Consider the following 25091-nt stretch of genomic DNA (forward strand, 5'->3'; position numbering starts at 1 on the left):
TACCATTTCATGCAAAAATCATTGTTGTGTAAAAAGGGCCTTAGTGTATGTGCTCTAGTAGCTTCAAGTTTCTACATCACACTTGTATAAGTTGCAAACTGGACCAGGTTTGACTTCCAAACTATTTGTGATGTCACAATTTACGCTCGTAGGCCCCGCCCCCTTAAAATCCGGATTCTCAATGAGCACAGAGAAACTTTCCACTTTCAGCAGGTGAATGTGAAAACATCGTTCTAGTGTCAAACCCTGCACATACATCATCCTGCACAGTGAAGATCAAACAATCAACTGTAGGAAGAAAAGTTTTATGATCTGATCTGAGTATATCAGAGAATGTATTGACTGATTTCATGTCCTGTCTACAGTAAGACACAGATCATTCAGATTAAAGAGATGAAGGCTTATTTATTGACAAATACACAAAAAAAAAAGATCACAAAGCAGAAATATGAGTTGTAGACTAACAATAACCTCCTCGGTAAACATTTCAGTATGGCTTCTTTCATGCCCTTACAAGGATTAAGACTCATAAATACATATAAAACTGGGAACAAGGGTTTAAGCCCATTCAGTTTTGCTATAAGAGCGCAAACAAATTAGTAGATTAACCACAGTATGTAGGTAAAAGCATGTAGAAGAAGCTGTATGATAAACATGAATAAACAGAGCACATGCGAAGAGAATAAATATGAAAATACAAAAACAAACATTAAAGAATTTATATATTTGTATTGCTGTTCACCGTTGTTAAGTATTCTTTGGATTAGAGACCTTCTCCGTTACAACTGTGCATGTTTACATTCTTTCAGAGACTAAACGCTACCTGCATGTTGCATAGCTTCCAGGTAAAAATAAAAGTCAAGCTTCGTCAAAACTGAGATGATTTCTTCTTTGATAAAAGTGAAAACCTGTGTTACTGTAGCCAACATTTTACTCCAAAGTTCACGTTATTTTCAAGTCAGTTATTTTTTATTTAAAAAATCGACACAAAACGACTCCTTGTTCTGTGACTCTGTGCTGTAAGAGTGCATTAAGACATTTCTAACTCTATGAGGTTTGGGTAACTTATCATCTGGACAGTTTAGCCATTGTTGCGTGACTTCAAGTGAGAGTAACTTGTCTTAATGGAACAACCACAAGTAATACCACAGGTTAAGTGGTTAAGTGCTTATTGTTGGCTGTGAATACAGAAAATGTATTCAATTTTAATTCTTCTTGATTTATTTTTGTCCAAGCAAAATGCCCATACAGACATACTAACCAAATGTGATTTAAAGTGAGACTATGCAACTTTTAAAAGAAGAAATAACACATTCTTCCTTTTACAAATTAAAAGTTTACTTTAAAAGGAAATAAAACTCCCCCCTGATCAATTCAATGTTTTGTTGTTAAAGCCTCATTTGTTCTGGTATGACCAGTAGCTTTTGGTGGCTAATGTCAGCTAACGTTTTTTAATAGATATTACTGTGTAACAGACATTTCTTTGTCAGTTTGCTGACCTTATGATCATTTTCTATTTGTGCTAAACTGTCTTTAATTATTATTTGTAACCACAGTAGCCACTATTCAGCAAATGTTACATTATCTCGCTTTTAAAGATTACTGAACCAAACCCAGGCCACATATTTCTGTTTCCAGTCAAAAAAGGCACTTCTCTTCTAAACTGTCTCTGTAAAGCCCGATATGCAAACTGAAGCACTACAGATACTGTATATACAAATTACATAACTCATAGGCACCGAATCATTTACAAACTGCAGCAAAAAAGACATATAAAACAACCTTTGGTCCTCTAAAAGCATACTTTGTTGTGGGGGGTTCGGGATGGCAGGTTTGTTGCTACATACTCAATTTACATGTCTTAAAAAAAGTCAGTCATGTGATGTACTCCTTGGATAATTTCTGTGTAAAGGCTTTTTATATGAAAAACAAGGCACACGTTGGACCCTGGTCATCTGGACAATAAATTTACATTTGTTCTCCTTGCATTTCCTTCTGCTGCTTCCTGCATGCTGTAGTCCAAGCATGAAAAGCATAGTGTCAGATTTGTGTTTGGTGTCTCCCTTTGTTTTGGTTTTCTGTGTCAGTTTTGGTGGTTGACGGGAAACTACGCGTGGCTGTGGACGGAGATGCTTGACAGGTCGTTCCTGATGATCTCGTTGACTGCAAAGGAAAAAGAGAGAAAAGGATGATCAGTATGTGAGACGCTACTTTACGAGGTCACATGGAGTAACGTCATCATGCAGACTGTGTGTGCATGTGCAGTGTAATGTTGAATGTAATATCTTTAAAGATGTAATTAGCATCACATTTTGTGCTGATGTTACATTACACACATTAGAGATTAGGGATGTGGGGATGGGAAAAAGGTGATGTCAGATATTTTCTTGCAGAGTCAGAATTTAAAAATGTTTGAATCAAAAACTGATGACTGAGTTGTTAACTTGTGGTTTCCAGGACAATCAAACCCACACACACAGTCCTGATGGAGTTTATCAGCTGAGTATTAAAGATATTACATGCAATATTTACACATTTAAAATGTCTATAAACACTATACTTTATTGAGCTGTGTACTTAAATTATCCCAAATGTTTCCAACAATGTTCAAACTCGGAGAAATCTGTCATTTTATTCAGGTAACGGTGAGTTCCACAGGTCGTCTGTCAATGGCATCACATCCCCTTTGTGCATGCGGACATTTTTATCATAGACTGTTTAGATCTGGGTTGTTTTTAACTGGATGAAGGATTTTAGTCATCAGACGTCTGGATCTTAAGTTATCAGAGGAACAAGCTGACCTAACGTTAGCAGCAGCTCAGCTCGAAGCCCCATCCAACTTTAAACCCCAAAAAATAATAAAAAAAGGCAGTTATTTTTCCAAACTTGCTTAGTTGGCTTATATTCATGAATATATGATGTACAGTTTTCAGGGCCTTTAAAAAGAGCTTAAACCTGCATAAACTGATGTTTCTGGCAGTGCAACAAACTGTAAACACAACACTGACATATCATTAAAGAGAGGCATTAAAGTCCCTCCCCTTCTGGTGTCTCCACAATGAGAACGTATGTTGGACGGTACGGTATCAGTTACGAGAGAAATAATCTTTTGATCTCATTCAAACTGTGCCATGAATTACACATATGTGTTTATAACGAGGGATGCCACAGGTAGTCTTCCTGTTTGCAGCCCTGCAAAAGGAGACTGTAAGGGCTAGCATGAGTCATTCGTGTGACTTTTGGGTTTTAACTTGACAAACATCATATGTGTAGTTCATGGCTCAATTCAGACGGGATCAAAAGATTATTTATCGTTAACTAGCACACATATTTTTTTCAGAAATAAGATCCCAAGTTTCTATCTATGTCGGGAACCATTTAGTCAGAGATTTGGCTGTAAATAGCTGCCACATGCTGCTGGAAACTACGCTGATAAAAGCGGTGAGACTGAACCAAAACAGGAAGATGGAAGACGCTCCACAGAACTGAGGGGATCTGCAGAGATAAAGGATTCTTTGTGGTTTCATCACTACAAGTGACACCTTTCACATTACACATAGTGACATTGTTAATATAAAAATAAAAATATTTATTAGTGCAGCTTTAAGGTACCTTTTTTAGCTACAATAAATACAATTCTCTGAGCTCTATAGGACCTGTTATTTCCTCTGAGCCAACCTAATAGAATCACTCTATATCTGAGATCCCCAGACCTTTTTTTTTTTTTTTTTTTTTATCAAGAGAGATGATGCAACCTCCTGCTGTCTCTAAAGGATCCAGGTGCACTTGTTTATCTGTTTTTATCAGCTGTGTTCTTTGGCTGACGGAGGGGGTGATGATCCAAGAGCAACTGAGCAGGCAGGCTGAAGCTAAACCAGGGAAATATATAGATATCAACGTACTGATAACACAGAAAATGACAAATCACTCTTTTTTTTTTATCCTAAAGGCGACTGAGACGGTTCATTTTTCATCAGCTTTCACCGTTCTTATCTGTGAACTCGTTTATAACTTTTGAAGAGATAGTCTCCACAGTTCCTCCCTCTCTAATCAGATTTTCACTTTTATAATCAGGGTCCAGGTTCAGCATCCGACCCCTTACTCAGCTCTCACAAGGATGAGAAATGTGCGGCGGGAAGGGGAACACCCCTGGAGCCAGCCCCCGAGAACCCGAGCCAGCAGACCGAGGGAGGAATTCCCTTTGACTGACTGGAAAAGCAGCCTGGAAACCTGAGATTCCCCTCCACACAATGGAATTACTTCTTTTTTTTTTAATAAATGTTTATTTTCATCGCAGGCAGCAGAGCAGCCCTTCCCTCGGTGACCCAGCACTGGCACAGCCACTTCCTACCAGAAATACCACTCACTTCCTATCACAGAGAAGATAATGGGGTGTACGTGCCTCGCAACAATTCCACGCACACACACAGAAAAACCCCAGCTGTCTGGAAGTGTGCAGGTGGCTGCCATGGTAAAAAAAAAACACAAACATATAAATGTGTGACTATCACATAAGGTAATAAAAAAAATATTCCAACTAATGTGTGTGTCCAAAACTTGGTTTCTGAACAACGAATCAGCCAAATTGACTTGAAGCTGTTTACAATTACAGAGCACAGAGCGATACGTTACACTCGTCTAGACATGAGGTTAATGTGTTTGGCTCACTGATCGACTGCTATGAATAAAGGAACAGGAAGAATCTCTTGAGAGGTTTGATAACTACAGTCACAGCAGCGAACTCACATGAGTGTGTCACAAAAACACACTGAACCTATTATGCGACTATGAGGACAGGGTGAGATTCGCAGCAATATGTCTTTGTCAAGGATTTGGCAGCGTGGAAGATTCTTGTCAAGACAGCAGTGACATTTATATTCAGGTGCTCTGAATCACTTCCTCTGGATTTAACGGAGGGCCAAAAAAGGATATACTCATCCTCCGTGTTTAAAGGATTACTCTTAAAGGGGCGCTCCGCCAGTTTTACACATAAAAAAGTCAGTTTACTCATCAGGAGGAGTAAAACTCAGCATGTGAAAAGCAACCCAGTCTTACTCCCACGTTGTCAAACACTGCCGCTCTGTCAGGGGCCCTCCGCTCCCCCAGGAAGCCGCTGTTTGTGTCCCATGTGAAACTCAAAAAGTAAACAATTTCTCTGAAGTAACAGTTACGTTTTATTCATGTACTTAAGTAATGTTTCCTAATCCTAACCAAGTAGTTTTATTGGCCTACACTGCAAAAAAGGACTCTCAAGAAAGTAAAAATGATGAGAAATTAGTCTTATTTTTTGTCTAAAAAGAAAAATAATCTTGTTAATTCATCTATAACAGCTAATACTGAGCTAGATTTAACCAGTTACCAGTTACAACAGTGGTTTGCATAATATCCCAGCAGAGGATTATTTTCCTTAATTTAAGAGTAAGACCACTCGCACAATATCTCAGTTTAAGAGAACAGTGTTGTAAAAGTAGCAGATGTTTAGTTTTTCATTGTTTTAATTTAAGACAGTCACGTTTTTTATTATGTTGTTTAAAGTAATTGTGTCTAATTAATTGTGTCTCTTATTAATCTTGGATTAACGTACAAATACTTAAATTCAGCTCAATAAAGTCAGCAAAATATTTATTATAATAAAGTCTGTCTTAAATAACTAAATTTTCATTGCTCGAATAAAAACTTCGGCCCATTACAATCTTTCAGTGGCCGGACTTTTATGCTAGATTTAGGAATTTTAGCCAAGCAAAACTGTCTTAACCCAATGGCAGATATTTTTGCTCAATACAAGAGAATTTGATTATATTAAGGAATATTTGGCTTGTTTCTCAGCTGTTGCTGTGTAAACCGAACCAAACAACAAGAAATTCATAATGTTAACACATAACAAGCTTTATTTTGAAAATGCAACCAGACGTTGCACATTTATTATTCCTAACTTGCCCAGAAGTTGCCGATATCGCACAGTAATTGTTGCTAACGTGACTGTGGGACCCTGCAGGTCCAGAAAATGGCGGACGAGGGGCAGCTACAGCATCACATTTTGAAGTGGGTCACTGACCCAGCTGCAGTATTTGACGAGCTGGGAGCGAGAATGTGTTGGTGAAAACAGTTGTATAATGTGGTCCTGGAGGGAGCTTTCTATAAGCCTGTGTTATAAACTAGGATAAGGGGTTTGAAAGACTGACAGAGAACGTCAAACAAAAATTATGCTATTGGTTGCATTGTGGGAATTGTAGGATTTTGGAGCTCGACACATACGAGGGAGTAATAAGTCAAAACATCTCGGGCTCTGCTGCTTCGATTTAGGCCATTCTTTCTCAAATCTCTTGTGAGGCCCCCAAAAACTTTACGAATGTGCAATACTAATCTGGAGTTTAAAGGACCAACCCGGTGGTTTTGCATGTCTTATCCCACTTACCACATCTTATGTATCATATACCAAGTTTCTCTGTTACTTTTCCAGGTTTCAGGCAGTTTATAGTATTTCCAATAAAGCATCAAAATCAACTTGGAGTTAGCTGCACTATGTGTGATAATGCCGCTGTGAGCAAAGACTGTATTAAAGCATAACGGTTTTGTTTTTCGGCAACTGACTCTCAAGTGAGACTGACATTTCGTGCAACAATAATGGAACTTTAATTAATGGATAAAGGGGACAAGTTGATAATTATGATGAATTAACAATCTCAAATAAGTTTCAGGTCCCTGCAAGTTGATACTGCTTGTGTACTGAGACAGAAGGTAGAAAAATCTGGAAACTTTCTATTTGTGTTTTACAGGTAATGGGCTAAAACAGGCAAAGGTTTTGACCTTTATTTTAGCTGCGTAATACATCACAGACAAATGTGTAAACTCATCTGTTTGATATTCATGTGGAGTGCATTAAGAGAATGAATTCTTCTCCTTAAATGAGGCTTGACTTGAGTGAATTAAACCTAAACTCCCGGAGACTTTAGCGTCACTTTCATCAGGATCAGTAGCACCTCTGTTATGGTAACAGTAGGATTACAATGGTCTATTTTTCTGTGTATACGGTAATGCAAGATGCTTTCTACCAGAGCTCATCATCAGCCACCAACCATGTGAATGTGAGAATATGACCAATATTACCAAAAGACATAGTTGAACCAGAAGAAATAAACACTCAAACCTCATCTCCACCCTGCTACAGCGTGTCGTTCCGCTGCCATGTGTGCTCTTCCCCGGCCCAGACTGAACTGACTGACCTCCTCTCCTCTATTTGATCTGGCTTTGACCTTCTGCGCATCTGGAGGTGGAAGGATATAATCTTTGAGTTCAGACCTCAAGGGGAAGTTATTACACCGACTTCTCAACGCGCGCATCGAGCCTGGACGTCGGCTGTAAATTTAGGACATCAAGATATTGTCAGAGCTCCACATCATGTCATCAGCTGTCTGCTAACTATCAAAATCACGGGTGAATTATGGCCTTCAGATATTTTTCCTTACGCATCATCGTGAGCCATATGTGGTGGGATAGCTTTCACATAATAATGCAAAGGTAAAAAGACAGAATTCAGTCAGATTCAGTAGTTTATTATGATATAAAACAAAGAAGGCCAGCCAGTAAAACTTTATCTTTTGTCCCACTGAGGCCACAACATTCACTGTTTGTGCGTCTGTTGCCATGGCCCACTTTTCATTGGGCTGTCACATTTGATGTGGAGGATCTAATTGAAAAAAAAAAGTCAATCCATTGATCTCTAAGTGTGTTTACAACAAAGTACTAAAATAGGCCCAGCACCAGTGTGACATCTGTGTCATGTGTTCTCTGGTCACATCGATCTGACGAGACAGTCGAGTGACAGAGACGCTTCACACCAGGAGTGGGGTAATAAACTGTTTGTCATTCAGAAATAAATAACTGGATTCAACTGCTACTAAAATTTAAGAAAAGTAAATAACTTCTTTAGGTGTCACTGTAGGGATCGCTACTTTTGTAAAAATATATGATGAGATTAAAATAATAAATCGATAATAGTAAGGAAACAATCTTAACAAGCTCTATTTAATAACTGATCTGGAGGTTTCCATCATATCACGTGATCTTAATCAGCTGATGGAGTTTACCCACGTTGTCAAAAAAACGCTTCTGATGTCTCATCCATGTTGGCTTAAAAGCTGAGGTTCAAAGTCCGTTATTGATATGATCAAAAGCTCCAGAGCAGCTACTAAAGGGGTTGTGAGGCCTTCTTGATTTTAAGGGATGAAAGAAAGAAACAAATACGATACGCCTATATCTCAGTATTTTATTAATTTGTGTGAGGAAATCTAAATGAAAATGTTATTTTTGAAGTTTAGAGAATTCTTTAAGCTATAAACATAAACTACGAGAAAGAAAGTTCACGGTGAAGACCTGAACCCACTCTCTGCTGAACAGCCTCAAAGGATCTAATAGAAAATTACAAGAAACACAATGATTTGTCGAAAAGAGGGTTTAAGTACGTATGATTGTTTAAAATAAAAGAAATACATAATACAGTTAATTATAAAGGAAATCTTATCTCTAATACAATATTCACAGGAATATGCTTTGCACACGTTCCGTGCAGTAGTTGTGTTCAGTATTTGGGTTAATTGATTGTTATGCTTTGCATATAATATGAAATATCTATAAAATATGTCACTTAGTTCTTTAACCACTAGGTTGGGAACCACTGAATGAACTTGCAGTATACTGTATTATTTGTGGTTTATTAAATCATGCATGTAATATAATGACATAAAACCCACAAACGTCTTCGAATAACGTCACTGCATTGCTGTTAATTCAACACAAGGCACTGCGATGTTGAATTAATTGGTCTCAAACTTTACAGTTGCTCAAGAACGAGGAAGGTGGGGTTTGATGTGAAGTAATCCAGGAACTGGTTTCCTGTCCCATGGAGGTCCACAGCAGCTGGAGCTGACTGATACAGCCCGGCTCTCGAACCAGGAAACCCCCGACAAACGAGGAACTCCCAAACAATTAGCAGGACAGCGCTGTTTGCCTCATCAAGGGTCTGAAACGCGTCAACATGATCCGGGCCTGCAATAACACAATACTACAGAGGAACCGATCAGCCGGCGAGATATTCAACACTCCCTCTGAACACTGGGAATAAATCAGCTGAGGGACCAGTGGGACAATGAGAGAAAAAAGGCTGGGGGGCAGAGAACACCACAAACACCCCCCCCCACCACCACCACCACCACCACCCGCCACCCCGTTTACTGCCACGTCAAGTCCAGGCCACAAGCCACGAGATGTTCTTGGCCCACATAAAGAGGCTCCTACTGGGTTACTGCAAGTCAGTCCCACAGAGCGGTTCTCTAGTTCACCGCAGATTCTGCCAATAATTCTTTTTTAACCCAGGTATTATTTAAAAATAAAATGTCTGGACAATAGCATGTTGTAGGCCTCAAGAAAATAGAATAATAGAAAGGGAGAAAGACGTCAGCAAAATATTACCACAATGTTCTTTAAACACTGAGTAACCAGAAGAAAAAGGCTCAGCACAACAAAACAATCTGTTTTTGTTGTCGACGTACAATAAATACACAAACCGACACTTGTATAAACATGATTTATCTGTGGTTTTATATTTGTTTAGTTGTTTTAATCAGAATTTTTAAGGAAGAACGAAGAAACTAAGGTGGCTTTGAAGGCCGTCTGGGCTACTGTAGAAACATGATGGTTCAACATGGATCAGTGTAACAGTGATTGTCTGCATTGTTTTAGTAAAATCTAACAAATAAGATCTATAAAATGAAACTCTATGGACATTATAGAGGCTGTGGTGTTTGTTGTTGTTGTATCAGATTGTATTAATCTGTGTTTCTGATCCTCCATATATTCAAATCAGGTGGAAAAGTTTTAATTCAGTCCACCACCATGCAGTCAACACACAAATACCTAAAGCAGGAGAGTAAAACGAAAGTAGTCTCTACAAAAACTACACTTTTAAAGTGAGGTCATTTTTAATTGCAGGGCTGTTACACTGCATTACATCATACTGGTGCTTTTTTTTCCTCTTTCTTTTCTGGCCACTGATTGTATTAAGAAATGCATCAATAACTGTAACTGACAACAAGTAATACATAACAGATGTTGGATGCTGAAGAATATGTGATAAACCGATGATGAGGTACCACGCTAAGTACAAACTAATAAAAAGAACAGCTGATAATTCATTGTGGCAATGTGTAAAGTCAGGGTGAAAATCCTTTACGCTCTGATCTTACAAACTAACGATGAACATTACTTCTTTTTGGAAGCTGTGGCTGCAAATAGTTTGAAGAAGCGAAGTAGGTTTTATTGCATATAATCAGACAGATAGAGTCAAATTTTAGTCACAAGTTCACTCTCAAATACTTTTCCTATGATCATCTAAAGTCTCTGGTCATCAATTGTGCTGTTCTGACATCTAACAAGGCCACAACACGCCATAAAAAAACATTTCGTAATGCCTTTTGGCTCAGATCTGACTTAGAAATGCACGTTTTGCTCATGTTACCTCACCGCTGACAAAAGTCCTCGGCACACTACTGTGCAGTATAACGTATGGCTTTGGCCGCCTCTTCCAGACTCTCTCTGAGCCAAAGGGAAGCATGCAAACCTCTCCAGTCAGCAAGTTTTATGGCGGCGTGGCCGGCCTCCATCTCCCTCAGCCTCAGCAGCGAGTGGAGCTCAGACCGTGCACCCTGCTGCAGTCTATAGATGCGGCTAGGGGGGGCAGACAACGCGATTCAGACTTTCCATGAGCGGACATGTTTGTGACGGTGTGAAAAAATGTGTCACAGAGAGGGATCCTGATGAATATGAGAGGGCTGAACAAACAGAGAAAAGATATCAGGTCTGATTCAAGATAAGAGGGCAACAGCAAAGTCCGGTTGGGAGATCCAAAACACCTGACTGTGTGACTTTAATTTATAACTGCAGTTACTTGACAGGATAAGTGGTTAAGTATTCACTTAAATCATTTAGGTCAAATTGTTCTGAAATTAAATTTAATCGTGCTACATTAAATAAATAAATGCCAATGAGTAACCTTGACTGCTGGCAACAACGTACAGATCATTATATACTCAATTACAGCCCAAAAACACTGAATACTGCTAATGACAGTCAGTGTCTCAGCTCCTCTAAAATTCTCAGATATCGCAGGTTTGAGTTAAAATTACAGTAACATCACACCTGAGCGAGGCCATAAAGCAAAAAGTCGTATCAAACTCTGCCAGAGGTTTTAATGAAGTGAGAAGCCACATTAAGTTTGGAATGCTTAGTAAAATTTCCTTCAATTTGCCAGTGAAAACAAGTGTAATTGGAGGCCCAGCTCCTCCATATCCATTATGGTTATGGTGGCGTACTTACAGACTTAGATTTAACTTTAACTACACCTGGTTTCAAACAAAGAAATCCTCGAGAGACACGAGCAGTTGCGGCACCAGCAAGAGCATAATTACAAAATCAAATCTTTCTTTTTTGCTCTAGCCTGCCAAATATCCCCGCAGACAGTGCTAACAAGTGTTAATGTATTTACCCAGACTGTTCAGAGGAAGTAGTACGGGAACAGTCTGAGTCCTACAGTCTGCGGCCCGACAACAGCGTCTCACTCGCCATCGCCAGGAAGCTCGGCCAGACGATTCAGCAGGGGCTCTGGTGTCAGATCAAAGCCCCGCTTCTCTGTCCGCTGATAGCTGCTGGTTAGTGTTTCTTCATCTATTTCACTTCTTTTCCTCCACAGGACTCGTGCACACAGCCAGGGACTGTTTGGTCTTGCCTCGAGGAAGATCATTTATCCAATTTATTTCAAATCACTGCAGCGCAGAGGGCACGGCCCCCGAACCTCAGCGGTGAGCGCAGAGGGCCAGAGCAGTGAGATCATAAAGTTTGTGCTCCTAAAACCCTGCTCTCTCTGAGATAAATAAAGGGGGTCACAAAAAAACTGTATTTATTATGTCAGCGAGCTTTAGGCAGGCTTGTAACATTTAGGGTTTAAAGTCGTATATATCAAATACTAGACCACCGGGTTTCTTTGATCTAATTACCTCAGAAGTTAGAAGAAAGCTGAGTGCAATGGAAAGTAGAATTTGAAAAGAGATATTGAAAAATGCTTTTGACAGCCTCTGTTCACATAAAGTCTAAAGACGTGCAACAGCAGTGGTAAACCTTTTTGGCACAGTCATCACTCCCACACCAAAATACTATAACTGACATAAACAGTGATATCATAGTTTCACAAGAAAGACACGTCACCATGTTACCCAACAGAAACACCTACTGAATAGATCTCCCTGCTGAATTCAGTTACAATAAATTAGTGTGATTAGATTTTCCATCCCTCAAAAAAACTTTTCTTCAGCCTTTATAGGTCAAATGGGTTGCAATGTTTGTTTGTCCTGCATTGAGAAATTACTTGACATAACATTTTTGAAAATATACTTTCTTACGGAGAGTTTATAGATACAAAGAAAGCATGTGTCGTTTTTATGCTTAAATTTTGTGTGGAACGAGATAATAACATGTTAATTAGTGAGCTTTCAGTGAGCCAGGTGGTTTGCTACACAGAACTATGTGGGAAGTTGTTGCTGGAAACTGCTTTTGACGAGGGCAGGAACCTTAAAAACATACTTGGCAGGTGATTGGATGAAACGTCTGCCTATCATCATCTATAACGGGCAAATTTCAACCAATCAAATCAACGAACCATATAACATAATCAAACTCTTCAGGAGAATAGTGAAAACACCTTTTCTAATCTAGGAAAAAGACCTTCAGTGCCGTTCTATGCTCTTCTTTTAATGAAGAAACACTCTATAACTGCCTATAACTGATGGTAGCAGCATCTACACTAATCTCTACGGGAGACACTGCTGTCTTCTCGGCAGCCCCACACCACAGCACCTGCCAGTAGCTCCTCCAAAGGATGCTGACTGGTCCAGTACCACTGTAGTATGGCTACAAACCAAACCCACAGAAAGAGCGCTGGACTCTGGAGCCGGTTCGACATAGTGGCCAAACCACTGTAAAACGGTGGATAATAGTTTTTTAGCATCAACGCCCTCGCGCAATGACTCGTTTAACTATCTGAATTTAATCCATTCAGTCCAACAACATTTGGAAAGTCTACAAGAGCCGCATTATTACATAGAGTAAATAGATAAAGTTAGCGTCTCGACCGGCGAAAGTCTCTTGTCCGTTTGCTCTATGAGCCGCACAATGTGGAAGCATGTGGATGGGTAATTTGCAATTTCAAACAGTTTTGGCTTCATGCGCCACTGAGCAGCTTCCAGAGGAATGAACGCAGCCCGACGCCCGATCCAGTTCGTCTTAATACATCCATGCCTTTAACGCATAAAATGAAGTCTGGCGAGATGGATTCTTCAAGTCCAGATGCCGCTCAAAGGTTACTTTAAAGGTGCTAGTAGGAGGATTTTGTTACCTTCAGACAGGGCCAGGCTCACTGTTTCCCCATTTCCAGCCTTTATGCTAAGCTAAGCTAACTATCAGTATCAGTATTCTCATCTAATTCTTGACAAGAAAACTAAATTTTCCCCAAAATGACAAAAGGTTGAGGAGATTTGCTCCAAAACAAAAGCTCCAGACTGACTTTTGAAGGCCAAAAGTTTCAGCTCCTGGAAAAGTGATCGGTGAGTCATATGATACTGATCAAATATCAGCAGCTGCAGATATAAAACCTTTTTGTTTAGTTAATTAGGAGTTTGGATGGGGTGTTCACATTATCATTGTTTCCATACTCTGGATTAGAGAGTTATAAAAGCATCATTTTGTATAATAACAAAAACTCACCATCATCAAGGTACATCTGGTCCAGCTCCTGTGGTTCTTGTTTGATGCTGACAGCGAGCGTCGGGGGGCTGCCGTCCTCCTGAAGGGAGGCCCGCCCCCTCTCTGGCACTTTGGGGTGCTGCTGAGCTCCTGGGCTGGTGCTGCCTGGTGTCATGCAGTGGGTGGGAGAGAAAGGGGCGTCAGTCGGGGTGGAGGGCTGCGAGGTCGGAGAGGAGGAGCAGCTGCTGGGAGGGTAGAGGTTGGGCGGCTGGTAGCGCCCGGGTGTCTCCTGGATGATGGAGACGTGCGAGATCGGGGACTGTTGGCCCGGGTGTTGGACTGCTGGGGCGGCAGGGAGGCACTTTGGGAAGGGCGACGGCGACAGGTCGTGCAGTTTGGGGCTGGTGCTCGGAGAGGACGAGGAGGGCAGCGAGGAGGGCTTGGTTGCCAATCTTGGCTGGCTGACAGAGTAAGCCCCGCCCACCACACACGGCCTGAGGTCGGGGGTCATCATCGGGGTCATGACTTGAGGGGGGAAGTATTGCTTTGGGTGCAAGGACAGGCCGGGACCGGGCTGGCTGCACACCAGAGGGGCGTCGTAGTCGTCATGTGGCTCCGTCTTTATTGTTGGAACTGAGAGAAGAGGAGGGAGAACAGAAGGAAAAGCTAAATGAGTAAATATTCCAACCTTCCTGCAAGTGTGAGTGAGTGAGTGGGTTTGTGGCTAGGATACCCGCTGCCAAACAAACACTCTCATCAATGAGACTCTGTGTCTGGGCCTGAGTTCTCCCACCCTGCTGAAAATATTCAAATGGTAGAAAAAAGCAGGAAAAAAAAAAAAGTGGATGACTCATCAACATGAGAAACATCCAGCTGCTTCTATAATAAAATGGCTATTTTCTTTGGATCCTGCTCTGGTGCTAATACCCACTAAATGTGCGATATGAAATATGTTTCTGTAACAGCAGCTTCATGCTCAGCAGGGTTCAGCAATTTAAAATAAATTACTGCACGCTCATTGAGTCAAAGAGGAGAAGTTTAACTGAACGTGAAAGCTGCTTTTTAACACAAGATGTAGCAGAAAAAGACAAAATGGACGCTTTCGGGGTGTTTGAGGATTGTGGTTATCGTACGAGCGAGAGTTCAAATGAGGCAGGGCTTGTTCTCAGTCGCCAGCATCCTGGCCACCCGTCCAGATTCCAGTGTAAAACATGTCTGACACCAAGTTTTAAATATGTGGGCTGTCAATCTGCCGCAGCTTCTGACACGACATCCATCTTATATAACAAGCGTTTCAGTCCAGTTACAAGCAAACGACAGCACAGCTCTGACCCCGAGCTTCATCACTGCATCACTAAACTGGATCCACTCCTTTCTTTTCTTTGCACTGAAGCTGTTTTAGATTATAATATGAAGCATGTGCTTGAAATCGAAGCTGACGCAGTGAATCATTTGACCTTATTCTACTTTCTGCAATTCTTATTCTCATATTTTACTGATACACGTTGTTCATTTAGTTTTTCATGATTCCCCTTTCTTAGGGAAACCGCTTTAAAAAGTTATTTTTAATCTGTACCGGGCTGAATGAGGAGCTAAGTTGACGAAAAAAGAGTGAAACTAGGACGCGTCATGCCTTAGTGAAGCCTTCACTGTCAACAACTGTAAAAGAGGAACTGCGATGAGATGGTTACACCAACCACAGCACCAAAATAGCACATGCACCCCTATTTTGGGCCCGTTTGGAGGAAGTGTGTCTGTCTGCCTGTGGCGGATAGGCAGATGCACAGAAAGAAGTGCAAATGTTTGTGCTACCACAAAAGAGAGTGTGCCCCCGGGTTTCCGGAGTGTGAAAATCAGCCACGTGTAATGCAGGTCCAAAAATAAATCTGTTGTTTTTGTACGAGCTGTTGCAACACCTGCTGCTTCAAAAAGAATTAAAGTGACGTGATTTAAAATACAGGAAAAACTATATATAACTATATATTATATATCTCATTATTGAACAATTTAGTCTTTAATTTTTTTCCACTCGGCCCATTTGTTTGAAACTTTTCTTGACTCTCTCCTGGTTCTTGCAGACTGGCAGATTATATTGTTCACACAGACTTTCGCCCTTTAGGAGACACTGACCAGACTAGCTGTCCCCCCCAGTCTCTCTCCCTCCCTTACGCTCTCTGCATCCCGAGGACAATGCTCCACTTTCACAGTGGGGCTCTCCGTCGCCCACGTACAGGGCTGGGCCAGTTCGCTTGAATCGCAGCTTTGAACCACCCACTGGATTTTCACTCCAAGCCCGGAGTGCAATTAGCAGCGGTTTTTACATTTCAGTTGGTGGGTCAGTGTTTATATTTAGCTTGGCAATAGGTTCTCTATTCAAATAACATGCTTTTCCCATGCCCCTTCCCCACCCTTGTGTGCCCAGTCACTGCAGCATTCATGCAGCTACAGGTATGGAAAAGAACAGATTTTATAGATTTTTTTCTCTTTTTACAATGAAGGAATAATAGCATTGCTTTGTTCCTCCCAAGCAAAACCACCAGACAAGGGGGAAAACAAACTGTTTGTTCTCGTCTTCAGATGTAAAATGCTGGCAAAAATGTTTCTAATTAGTCTGGGATATGAAAGGCAGAGAGCAAAACCGAGAGCGGTGAAGTGCTGCGGTGATGACAGGAGAGTAAAAGAAATGCAGAATAAGCAAGGATGTGCTTAGAGGTAATAAGTGGGTTATTCCTTATTTTGGTGTTACATTTGTATGAAAATGTAATGTCTGTGAAGCACTCTGGTGACAGGCTTTTCACCAAACGTCAACCCAAGACCAAACTCCAGTGAAAGAGGCTGTATATCATTAATCAGCTGCAGTGATTGGCTGGCAGCTACTGTATTGTATTGACCACAATCTGTAAGTTACCTGGTCACTCACTGTTAGTTAAGAAGTAGTAAATGTGTATGAGGAGGAGGAGCTTTACCACTGGCGGGGACGTAGGTGAAGCGCTGGTACTGGCTTCTTTTCCTCTTGCCGTTGCAGACGTAGAAGTTCACGTGGACCGGAGTGGAGAGCCTTTGGTTGCGATAGGGAGGGATCTCAACGAGGAGTGAATTCTGCAACGAAAGAAAACGTCGCAAACATGAGTGAAATGAAGTCGTGCATTCATATAGTTTGTGTAAACAAAGAGCTGATGCCTAGCTTATTGTATTGTATGAAGATTTCTAATTTGATTTATGGTCATTTCTATTTACTGTATACGTTCCTTGACTTATTTTGTATCTGCAGTTATCTTTAATGTAATCTTATCCAGTTCGAGTTTGTTTATTTTATGCTTATGTTGTTTACACTTTTTGTATCTTTATCTTTTAGCTTCTGGTGCTGCTGTAACTTTTAATTTGTCCCTTGGGAATGAATAAAGTGTTATTTAAACTTATCTTAAACATAAACAAAAAGCTGGTTGCAAATGTCAGTAACAAAATAGGTGATTTTTGCTGGTCACTTTCATACATAAAGTCAGTAAAATGTGCAAAGAAATCTCATTTAGATGAATGAATGCATTAGTTGGTGCATTATAGGAACTGCAAGAGCACAGATATGAATGCTAAATGAACCATTTTTGTGGTTTAAGATGCAGAAACATTGTCTATTTATTTGTATTATATCTTTGTCTCATTCTTGTTTTCGCTTAATCTTCCTCCCTTTGAATCCATAGCCTGAAGTTGTGTGTGTTTTTCTGGGCGGTGGATAAAATCAGAAAATCTGGTTGTAATCCCAAACGAGGGAGCCACAAAGAGACCATGAAGTGAGGTTAAAGAGAGCCGTGGTTGTTTGCACAGTGAATCACTCAGCTGATATGAATAAATTGAACTCGGGATTGTCCAGATAGTTTATTTCCCCGGCAGAGCTTCCTGCTGTCTGAGGAGAGAGAGAGAGAGAGCGAAGGCCAGGAGCGACGACCATGTTGAGTTCAGCCTGTGGCCATATTAGCTCCATATGTGTGTGTGTTTGTGAATATACATGTCTGAGTGTGTTGGAGGTGCTCCTCAGTAGCCAGGGAGGAAGTCATCTGTCTACAAAACTGTGCGTCGGAGGACGGCTGCCCCTGACAAGCACAGGTGAGAGCTGACAAACGTTATATTAAATCACTACAGTCGTAAAGTCAAGTGAAGCCAGATGAGGCCTTTTCTCTTATTCACCACCATCCATCTGTCCCTCATGGAATTAGCTGATAAAAACTCTGGAAACGGTTCAGGATTTGCACAGCGTAAACTGTGTCCAGGTTGAACCGGAATATTTGCAGCATTTCACTTGCGTTGCTGCTTGTCCAAAATGTCAATTTACAGATATTAATAAAAAACACAGGCTTAGTTTTGAAACCATAACATGCAAGAGTGAAATCATTCACTTATTTTTGAAAGTTTTATGTGCACATGTGTTGTAAAATCCCACTGAGGACCTTCAATTTGTGTAAAAAGCATGAAAATCACCAAAACTAGAACTGAGATGTTTTTACCTGACACAAGTAATTTGTCTCATGTAAAAGGGAGGAGGAAAAATGAGACAAATTGAGCATGAAGGAGCATTTTTGGACTCTACCTGCAAGACCATTTATCTGCGTTTATATGAGTAATCTGATGAATCTAATTGTAAGTAATTCTTGAAATTAAAAGTAAATCAATCCTTCATCTAACTCCCTCTTGGGGGAAGGTCAGCGTGTGCAGGTGACGGAGGCAGTGAAGTATTCTGTGTTTGTGGTTTGGTCTGTTGTGGTGGAACAGCAGAGGTTAAACCTGGCCAAGGCAGCATCAGTGTTTAAAATGGGACCAATCCAGCAGACTGGGCTGAGAGGGGAGGGAGGGAGGGAGGGAGGCCCTTTGTCTATTCAAGCAGACAGATGTGTCCCAGCAGTCACTGTCTGTGAGTGTGCGTGTGAAAGAGGGAGAGAGAGAAAGTGTGTATGTTGTGCAATAGGAAGACACTGGGAGCAGGTGCGGTGCCTCACATATAGACACCCTCTAATCCCCTCGTCTATCTCCCAGACTCCCACCACTACATCTCTCTCTCTCTCTCTCTCTCTCTCTCTCTCTCTCTCTCTCTCTCTCTCTCTCTGTGTCACAGGCCAAGACAGGACACACTGCCAAGTGCAAACTCCCACAGGTTGAAGGTTGAACTTTCGAAAACCTTTTCCACACGTTTCAAACACAACACTGCTGTTTCCCCCCGAGGGCTTCTGCCCCCGGGCTGAGGAAACCTACAGTCATATCATAGTTACTCTTCTATTTGTGTGTGTGTGTGCTCTTAATATGCTTGAGAAGACCACCTTGTTTGTAGGATTTAATGGCATCTGAAGTTGCAGACTGCAACCATTTGAACACATCTCAGCCTTCCAAGCGTGAAACTACGGCGCCCCGATCTACAGCCAGTGTTTGGTTTGTCCTACTGTAACAAACATGGCGGTTCAACATGGCAGCCTCTGTGGAAGAGGACCCCGCTCCCTCTGTAGTCATTTTAGGGTAACAAAAACACAAAGTCTAATTTTCAGGTGATTGTATTATATTGCTGAGAGTTAGATACGAAGATTGACACTAATCGACAAGCTACAGCCAGCAGCTGATTAGCCTAGCTTAGCACAAAGACGATAAAACAGGGAAACAGAAGCAGTCTAAAATATATCTATATATATGTATGTTTGGCTACTATTAGAGATCAATATACAAATAAATATGTGTTTGTTTTCGCATTTAGGGTGAACTGACCCTTTAAAGTAAAGGGTTTAATAAAAGTCCAGACGTAGTGTTGATCTAGACTCGTTATTATCAGCTCCGTTCACTCTCAGCTCACTTGATTTAGACATCAGTTTGTTTTTTACAAGTCAACGTTGAAAATGTTTTGCCACTTAGTTAAATGATTGAGAACAGCTGCTTCAGTGCTTTAATCCTGAAATGAGACCAGATTCGTCACGATAACAGCGTCACATGTATCACTTACAGACTTTGAGGCGTCTCTATCAACCTTGGCCTCAGTCTCCCAGAGGTGGTGACCATCTGAAAGAAAAAGAAAAAGAGAGTTTTTAATGACAAATCGGGAAATAATCCACCTACTTGGCTCCCAGCAGAAATGAAGAAATGGAATGAGTATTATTATCTATTATGTTATTATTATCTGTTACATCAGTGGTATATATAAAACAGCTACAGAGAGCTGAGGGTATTGCACACGTCATACTGTCTGACCTGCCACTCATGAGCTCATATCCTCAGTCTAACAATCCTGAGGCAGAAAGAGAGACGACGAGAGAGAGAGAGAGAGAGAGAGAGAGAGAGAGAGAGAGAGAGAGAGACATAGACGCAGACAGAGAGAGAGAAATCTGATGCAATCCTAAAAAAACCAGAGTCATACCAAAGAGATGAGGGACATCTTTGGTGGATGAGAGAAACCTTGACTTCATCGCTGTGTGGAATCCCAACATGCTCGAGCAGCTGGTCTGCTCGTTAATACACCAGCGACTGGAAACTGACAGCTCGCCTCGACTCTCAAAACTTTCTTATTTCTTGTGTTCTCATAGGAATATTTCTGTTATCCCCATATAATGATTGTTAAATGGTATTGGTATTTGCTCGTTTTTTTCTGGTAATGTGTTTTTTTCTCCTTAAAGTTGCCACAATAAAGAGGTTTTCCCATCAGGCAATAAAACGAGGCATCATGTGAGCTGTCGGAAAACACAGCCCTGTTAAAAAATGTTTGATTTGTCATTTTGCCCAATGAGGTGTGAGTAAAACTATATTTTTACCAATTTATTAGACACAGAAGGAAACCATTGCAATTTCTTTAGACCCCTGACTCATTAACAAGGCCTTAAAAAGACATTAATGACTGTGAAAATGACTTTACGTGGAAAGGAAACTGCAGTTTAAAGAAAAAAGGTCAGCTGTGGACAAACTTTCTTGAAGAAAATTAACTGAGATGTGTGCTGTGCTGCTCAACAGGCTGTCTGCAGTTTGATAAGTGGAGAAAGTGAATTGAGCAGACAGCACGGTGCAGATGGATGGGGTAGCACTCTGAGTTGTGAGGTGAGGTGAGGTGCAACTTGGAACTGACAACTTCTATTATGCCTGACAAGACACTGGAAACCTGTTTTGATCTCTTGTGGATTTAAGTTTTAGCTGCTCTTCAGGGCGAAGCAATATCAAAAGAGAGGAATCCCTCTATCCCCAAAGGTAAAAACTAAATTAAAAAAACAACCAGAATTATGGCCAAATCTCTGAAATGTGTGCATACAATGTACTCACCAAAGAGCAGAGATACAGTGGGCTTTTAATGCCAATAACCAAAAATAAGGGGCGGCCACTGGATGCAAGACAAATTTCCCTATGGGGACACTACAGCATATTGTGTTGTGTCGTACTGCATCGTATTATACTGTATGGTATTGTACTGTTTCGTATCGTATCATACTGAACTGGATCTTATTCAGTCCTTCCAGAAAAATACAGTTTTATAGTTTTTTTGTGATTGTTGCGGGCAAAAATCCTTGATTATGCGACATGTTTCTTAAAAAATTCTATGGAATTTGCGGGATATTTATGCAATTGTATGCGATGAAATTGCGGGAATTTGCAAAAATTGCAGGAACTTGCAAAAACTGCGGTTTGATGAAAAAGAAAAAAAAAAGTGATTCCCCCAACACCCTGTTCTCACTAGGCTACTACCTTAATGTAAAGAGTCATTTCTTATCACTTCCTATGATAAGCAAGCATACTACATCACAGAAAGTGCTGGGAATATTTAAGTTCTCATCTTGTTTTATTTCAGACCTTAATTAACACATGGCTCAAACTTACAAAACATTGATGAGTCAAACAAGTTCTGTAGCTTTACAAAAGGAATATGCTACAACATGTGTAAAAATGAATAAATAAAATATAAAAACATAAAATGTGTGCTTCCTGTTTTACAGAGGTAGCTATACAAAACAGACATCTTCTGTTAAAATAAGTGCTTCCAATGCACAAAGTGCAATCTCTTACTGTAACGTAAATTTACATACTACTAATATACTTACAACTGTAAGGTTTTCATCGCGGGGTTTGCAGCTTTTCGATGATGTTTACGTCGCGTAATTACGTCACTTTATAACGTTCCCATGGCAACAGGGGAAAATGGCTGCTCTTGAGTAAAGTAAACGCAACATTTTTAACTTTCTGCTAAGATATATGTGACTTTTTTGCAATGAAAATGCATGGATTATGAAATGCAAGCCCCTCATATTTTGCGCGGAAATTGGCAATTTATGCGGCAAAAGTGCGGCGTATTTGAAAAAATGTGGCCCCTGCATAAATATGCGGACTTTGGCTGATTATGCATTGAATTATGCGATCGCATAATCGCGTTTTTCTGGAGGGACTGCTTATTGTATCATATTGTACAGTATCATATTGTATTGTATGGTATTGTATCATATCGTTCTGTACTGTATCTTATTGTATCATACTGTACTGTATCTTATTGTATCATACTGTACTGTATCTTATTGTATCGTATTGCACTGTATCTTATCGTATTGCACTGTATTGTATTGTATCTTAATGTATTGTATCGTACTGTATCGTATTGTATCGTATTGTACTGTATCATATCATATTGTATTGTATCGTATTGTACTGTATCATATCATATTGTATTGTATCGTATTGCACTGTATTATATTGTATTGTACTGTATCGTATTGTACTGTATCATGTTGTACTGTATCTTATCATATTGTGCTGTATCATATTATATTATATTGTATCGCATCGTACTGTATTGTATCTGTAATGGACAATTGAATGAAGAGCTGTTGATTCTGGAGATGTTTTCAATCTCATGAACACTCAGTTTTGTAAATGCATAGACTTTTTTGAGTATACTATACGATCCTAATTTGGTCACTTTTCCAGTGCAGCTGTTGATAATTACACAATTATGGTCTTAGCATCCTCCATTCTTGGCCATATTTTCTTCTCTGTGTCTGAGTATGTCAAATAGCACCTGGAGACAGAGGCTTCAAAATATGATATCCGTGACCAGTTATCATTCAACACTGTTTCAAATGTTTCAAATCTGTCATTCCGCTTAAGCCTGACAGTAATTATACACAGGTTATTATCTATAACAACCTGAACAACCTGTTTTTCACTGCCAGTTATTGCAGAGCATCAAACAGAAGAGTCTGCTGCGGCTGCACAAAGCAGGAGAAAAGGTCTGCAGTTGTGTTGCAATTAGAAATGAGAAGAACTACGCACTAGGGGCCATATTGCAGATACATTGAAACAGTTTTACAGGGTGAAAACTTAAAACCTTCTGGCACTACGACGTGATTGGTTTATCTGATCAAAGACGATTTTTCTGGTGGGACTTTGGTGTTTTAACATCTTAATGCATCTTAACGGACCAGAGCAAACCAGACTTTTCCCTTTTATTATAAAGACATGGAACAATGGATTACTGGTGACAGATAACCCAAATTCTGCAGCTTCAAACCTCAGAAAAAAATGTGCTTAAACAAATACAAAGCTAGCTAAAACAAAAGCACAGTGTTTTCTGGGACAGTTGTGACTGGGGCACAGCAAGGTGCAGACATCTGGCTAGCTTGTGGTACTATGAATCAAATACAACATTTGCAGACCATGTTGCAAGGAAGCCTATGTGTAAACAATAGAAATGAAAAGGAAAACAGTCTGTCGTACAGGAAGTTGTACAGGATCTCTGCTGGCACACAGTGTCCATTTTAGTTTTATGTTGCAAAGGCATATTCTGTGTGTACCAAGTCAACTTCTCACTTCTTAAAAACCCTTTAATGTTTTATTCTATCCTATTCTGATTAAAACATCTCTCAAATTCAGAGCGAGATGTGATCAGTAAGCCAGAAAACTTCAAACCCACTGAAGTTCAGCTCAACCAATGAGATGATTTCTTCCTCCATGAAAGCAGCTCTGCCTCTAAAAAAATGTTTGTTTGACTAAAACTTCAATCTGCCAGTCTGTCTCTGTCTTTTTTATTCTCTCTCCTACTCTGTCTCTCGCTGCCTCTCTTCAATGTGGGAACCTCTCCAGAAGGGAAGCCTTTGCAGCCGATGTCAATCCACAGGAGGTAAACATGTTTTTCAGATCACCCTCTATGTCTCTCTCTGTTTCTCCTTATCTGTCTGGTTTTCTCTCTCTCTCTCTCTCTCTCTCTCTCTCTCTCTCTCTCTCTCTCTCTGTCTCTGACATCATTTTTCACATCGATGCAGAGAGATAGAAAAATTAAATTTAGCTCTTTGCTTTCTGTGCCCAGCTACCTATTGCCAGGAAACTTCTCAAAAGCTGAAAAAATAAGAGCTTTGAAAAGTTGAATGCGTGGGATGCCTTTGTTTGAAAAGAGTGTACCGGATAATTGATAACCACAGAATGTAATTGATAACCACAGAATGTTCCAGAGTTATAGGGCAACATCTGCGCAACGCCTGCACTGATCCAATGAAAAACTTCAGCAGCAGTTACTCTCCAGTTCCCCTCCTACCAAATTTCAGCGAGCACAATATGGTTTTTAACTCCCTGGCCCACTGTGCTGGATAATATCCAATATTATCTGAGTTAAACAACTCAGCCTAAAACCTCTTCTCCAAAACCACCCCGACCATAAACCCAGTACCCCTCTCCAACTCTCACAACGCCCAAGCTCCACTCGCCTTGGCTACGGCCCAACCTCACAGAAGTCTTACAATTCACATTTCGTTAGCAATGGTCTATACAAATCATTACTTTCTCAGAACAGACATAACACAGAGCAGTCAATGGCACAGCGGTGGTGTGCTGTACAGAGTAGCTGAAGGGGGGGGGATCAAACAATATACAATACAGTTATTTGTCATGTTGGGTTTATAAAGGGAATCAAACAGCTCCTTGTGCTCCTTAATTGGAGCTGGGTGGAGTGAGACTTTGGTGCCCAGAGTGAAACAGCGGGGTGGCATGTGCCCAAGCCCTCATAACGTACAGTAAATATAAACACATGCTCTACCCAGGCCCATGTGGCATTCTGAAAGAGTTCCCTTGTCCTCTGACTGATGACTGAAAGTTCTTCCTTCCTGCCGCCCTGAAAACACGTGGATTTTGGAAGTTGCATGCAAGCCGCTGCGGTGTGGAAAGGGTGGCGACTGAGCTGATACATGGCAGCAACAGAGGAGGAGGACATACTTGACATCCACTCTGCAACAGCGCTACTTACAGCTACAGTGGCGCCTGTCACTGCACAACGTCATCTGGATGCAAAGCAGCGCTTTCATCAAGAAATCAAT

General features: G+C 40.6%; 1 protein-coding gene across 2 annotated transcripts in view; it reads right to left on the bottom strand.

Annotated features, from left to right (window-relative positions):
• Positions 1-385: 385 nt before the first annotated feature.
• The window catches only part of nfatc1 (nuclear factor of activated T cells 1), a 44184-nt gene continuing 19478 nt past the window's right edge, over positions 386-25091 (bottom strand). The window contains exons 7-11 of one of the 2 annotated variants that reach the window (XM_051391487.1): positions 19763-19818; positions 16755-16887; positions 13810-14421; positions 7148-7264; positions 386-2163 (exon numbers count right to left, since the gene is read on the bottom strand). In XM_051391487.1, the coding sequence (XP_051247447.1) occupies positions 7149-7264; positions 13810-14421; positions 16755-16887; positions 19763-19818 (917 nt within the window). In that variant the 3' untranslated portion in view covers positions 386-2163; position 7148. The remainder of the gene's footprint in view (positions 2164-7147; positions 7265-13809; positions 14422-16754; positions 16888-19762; positions 19819-25091) is intronic. The other variant, XM_051391488.1, reaches the window with a different exon arrangement.

This window comes from Dicentrarchus labrax, unplaced genomic scaffold (genome assembly GCF_905237075.1).
Source record: "Dicentrarchus labrax unplaced genomic scaffold, dlabrax2021, whole genome shotgun sequence".
NCBI classification, from domain to species: domain Eukaryota; kingdom Metazoa; phylum Chordata; class Actinopteri; family Moronidae; genus Dicentrarchus; species Dicentrarchus labrax.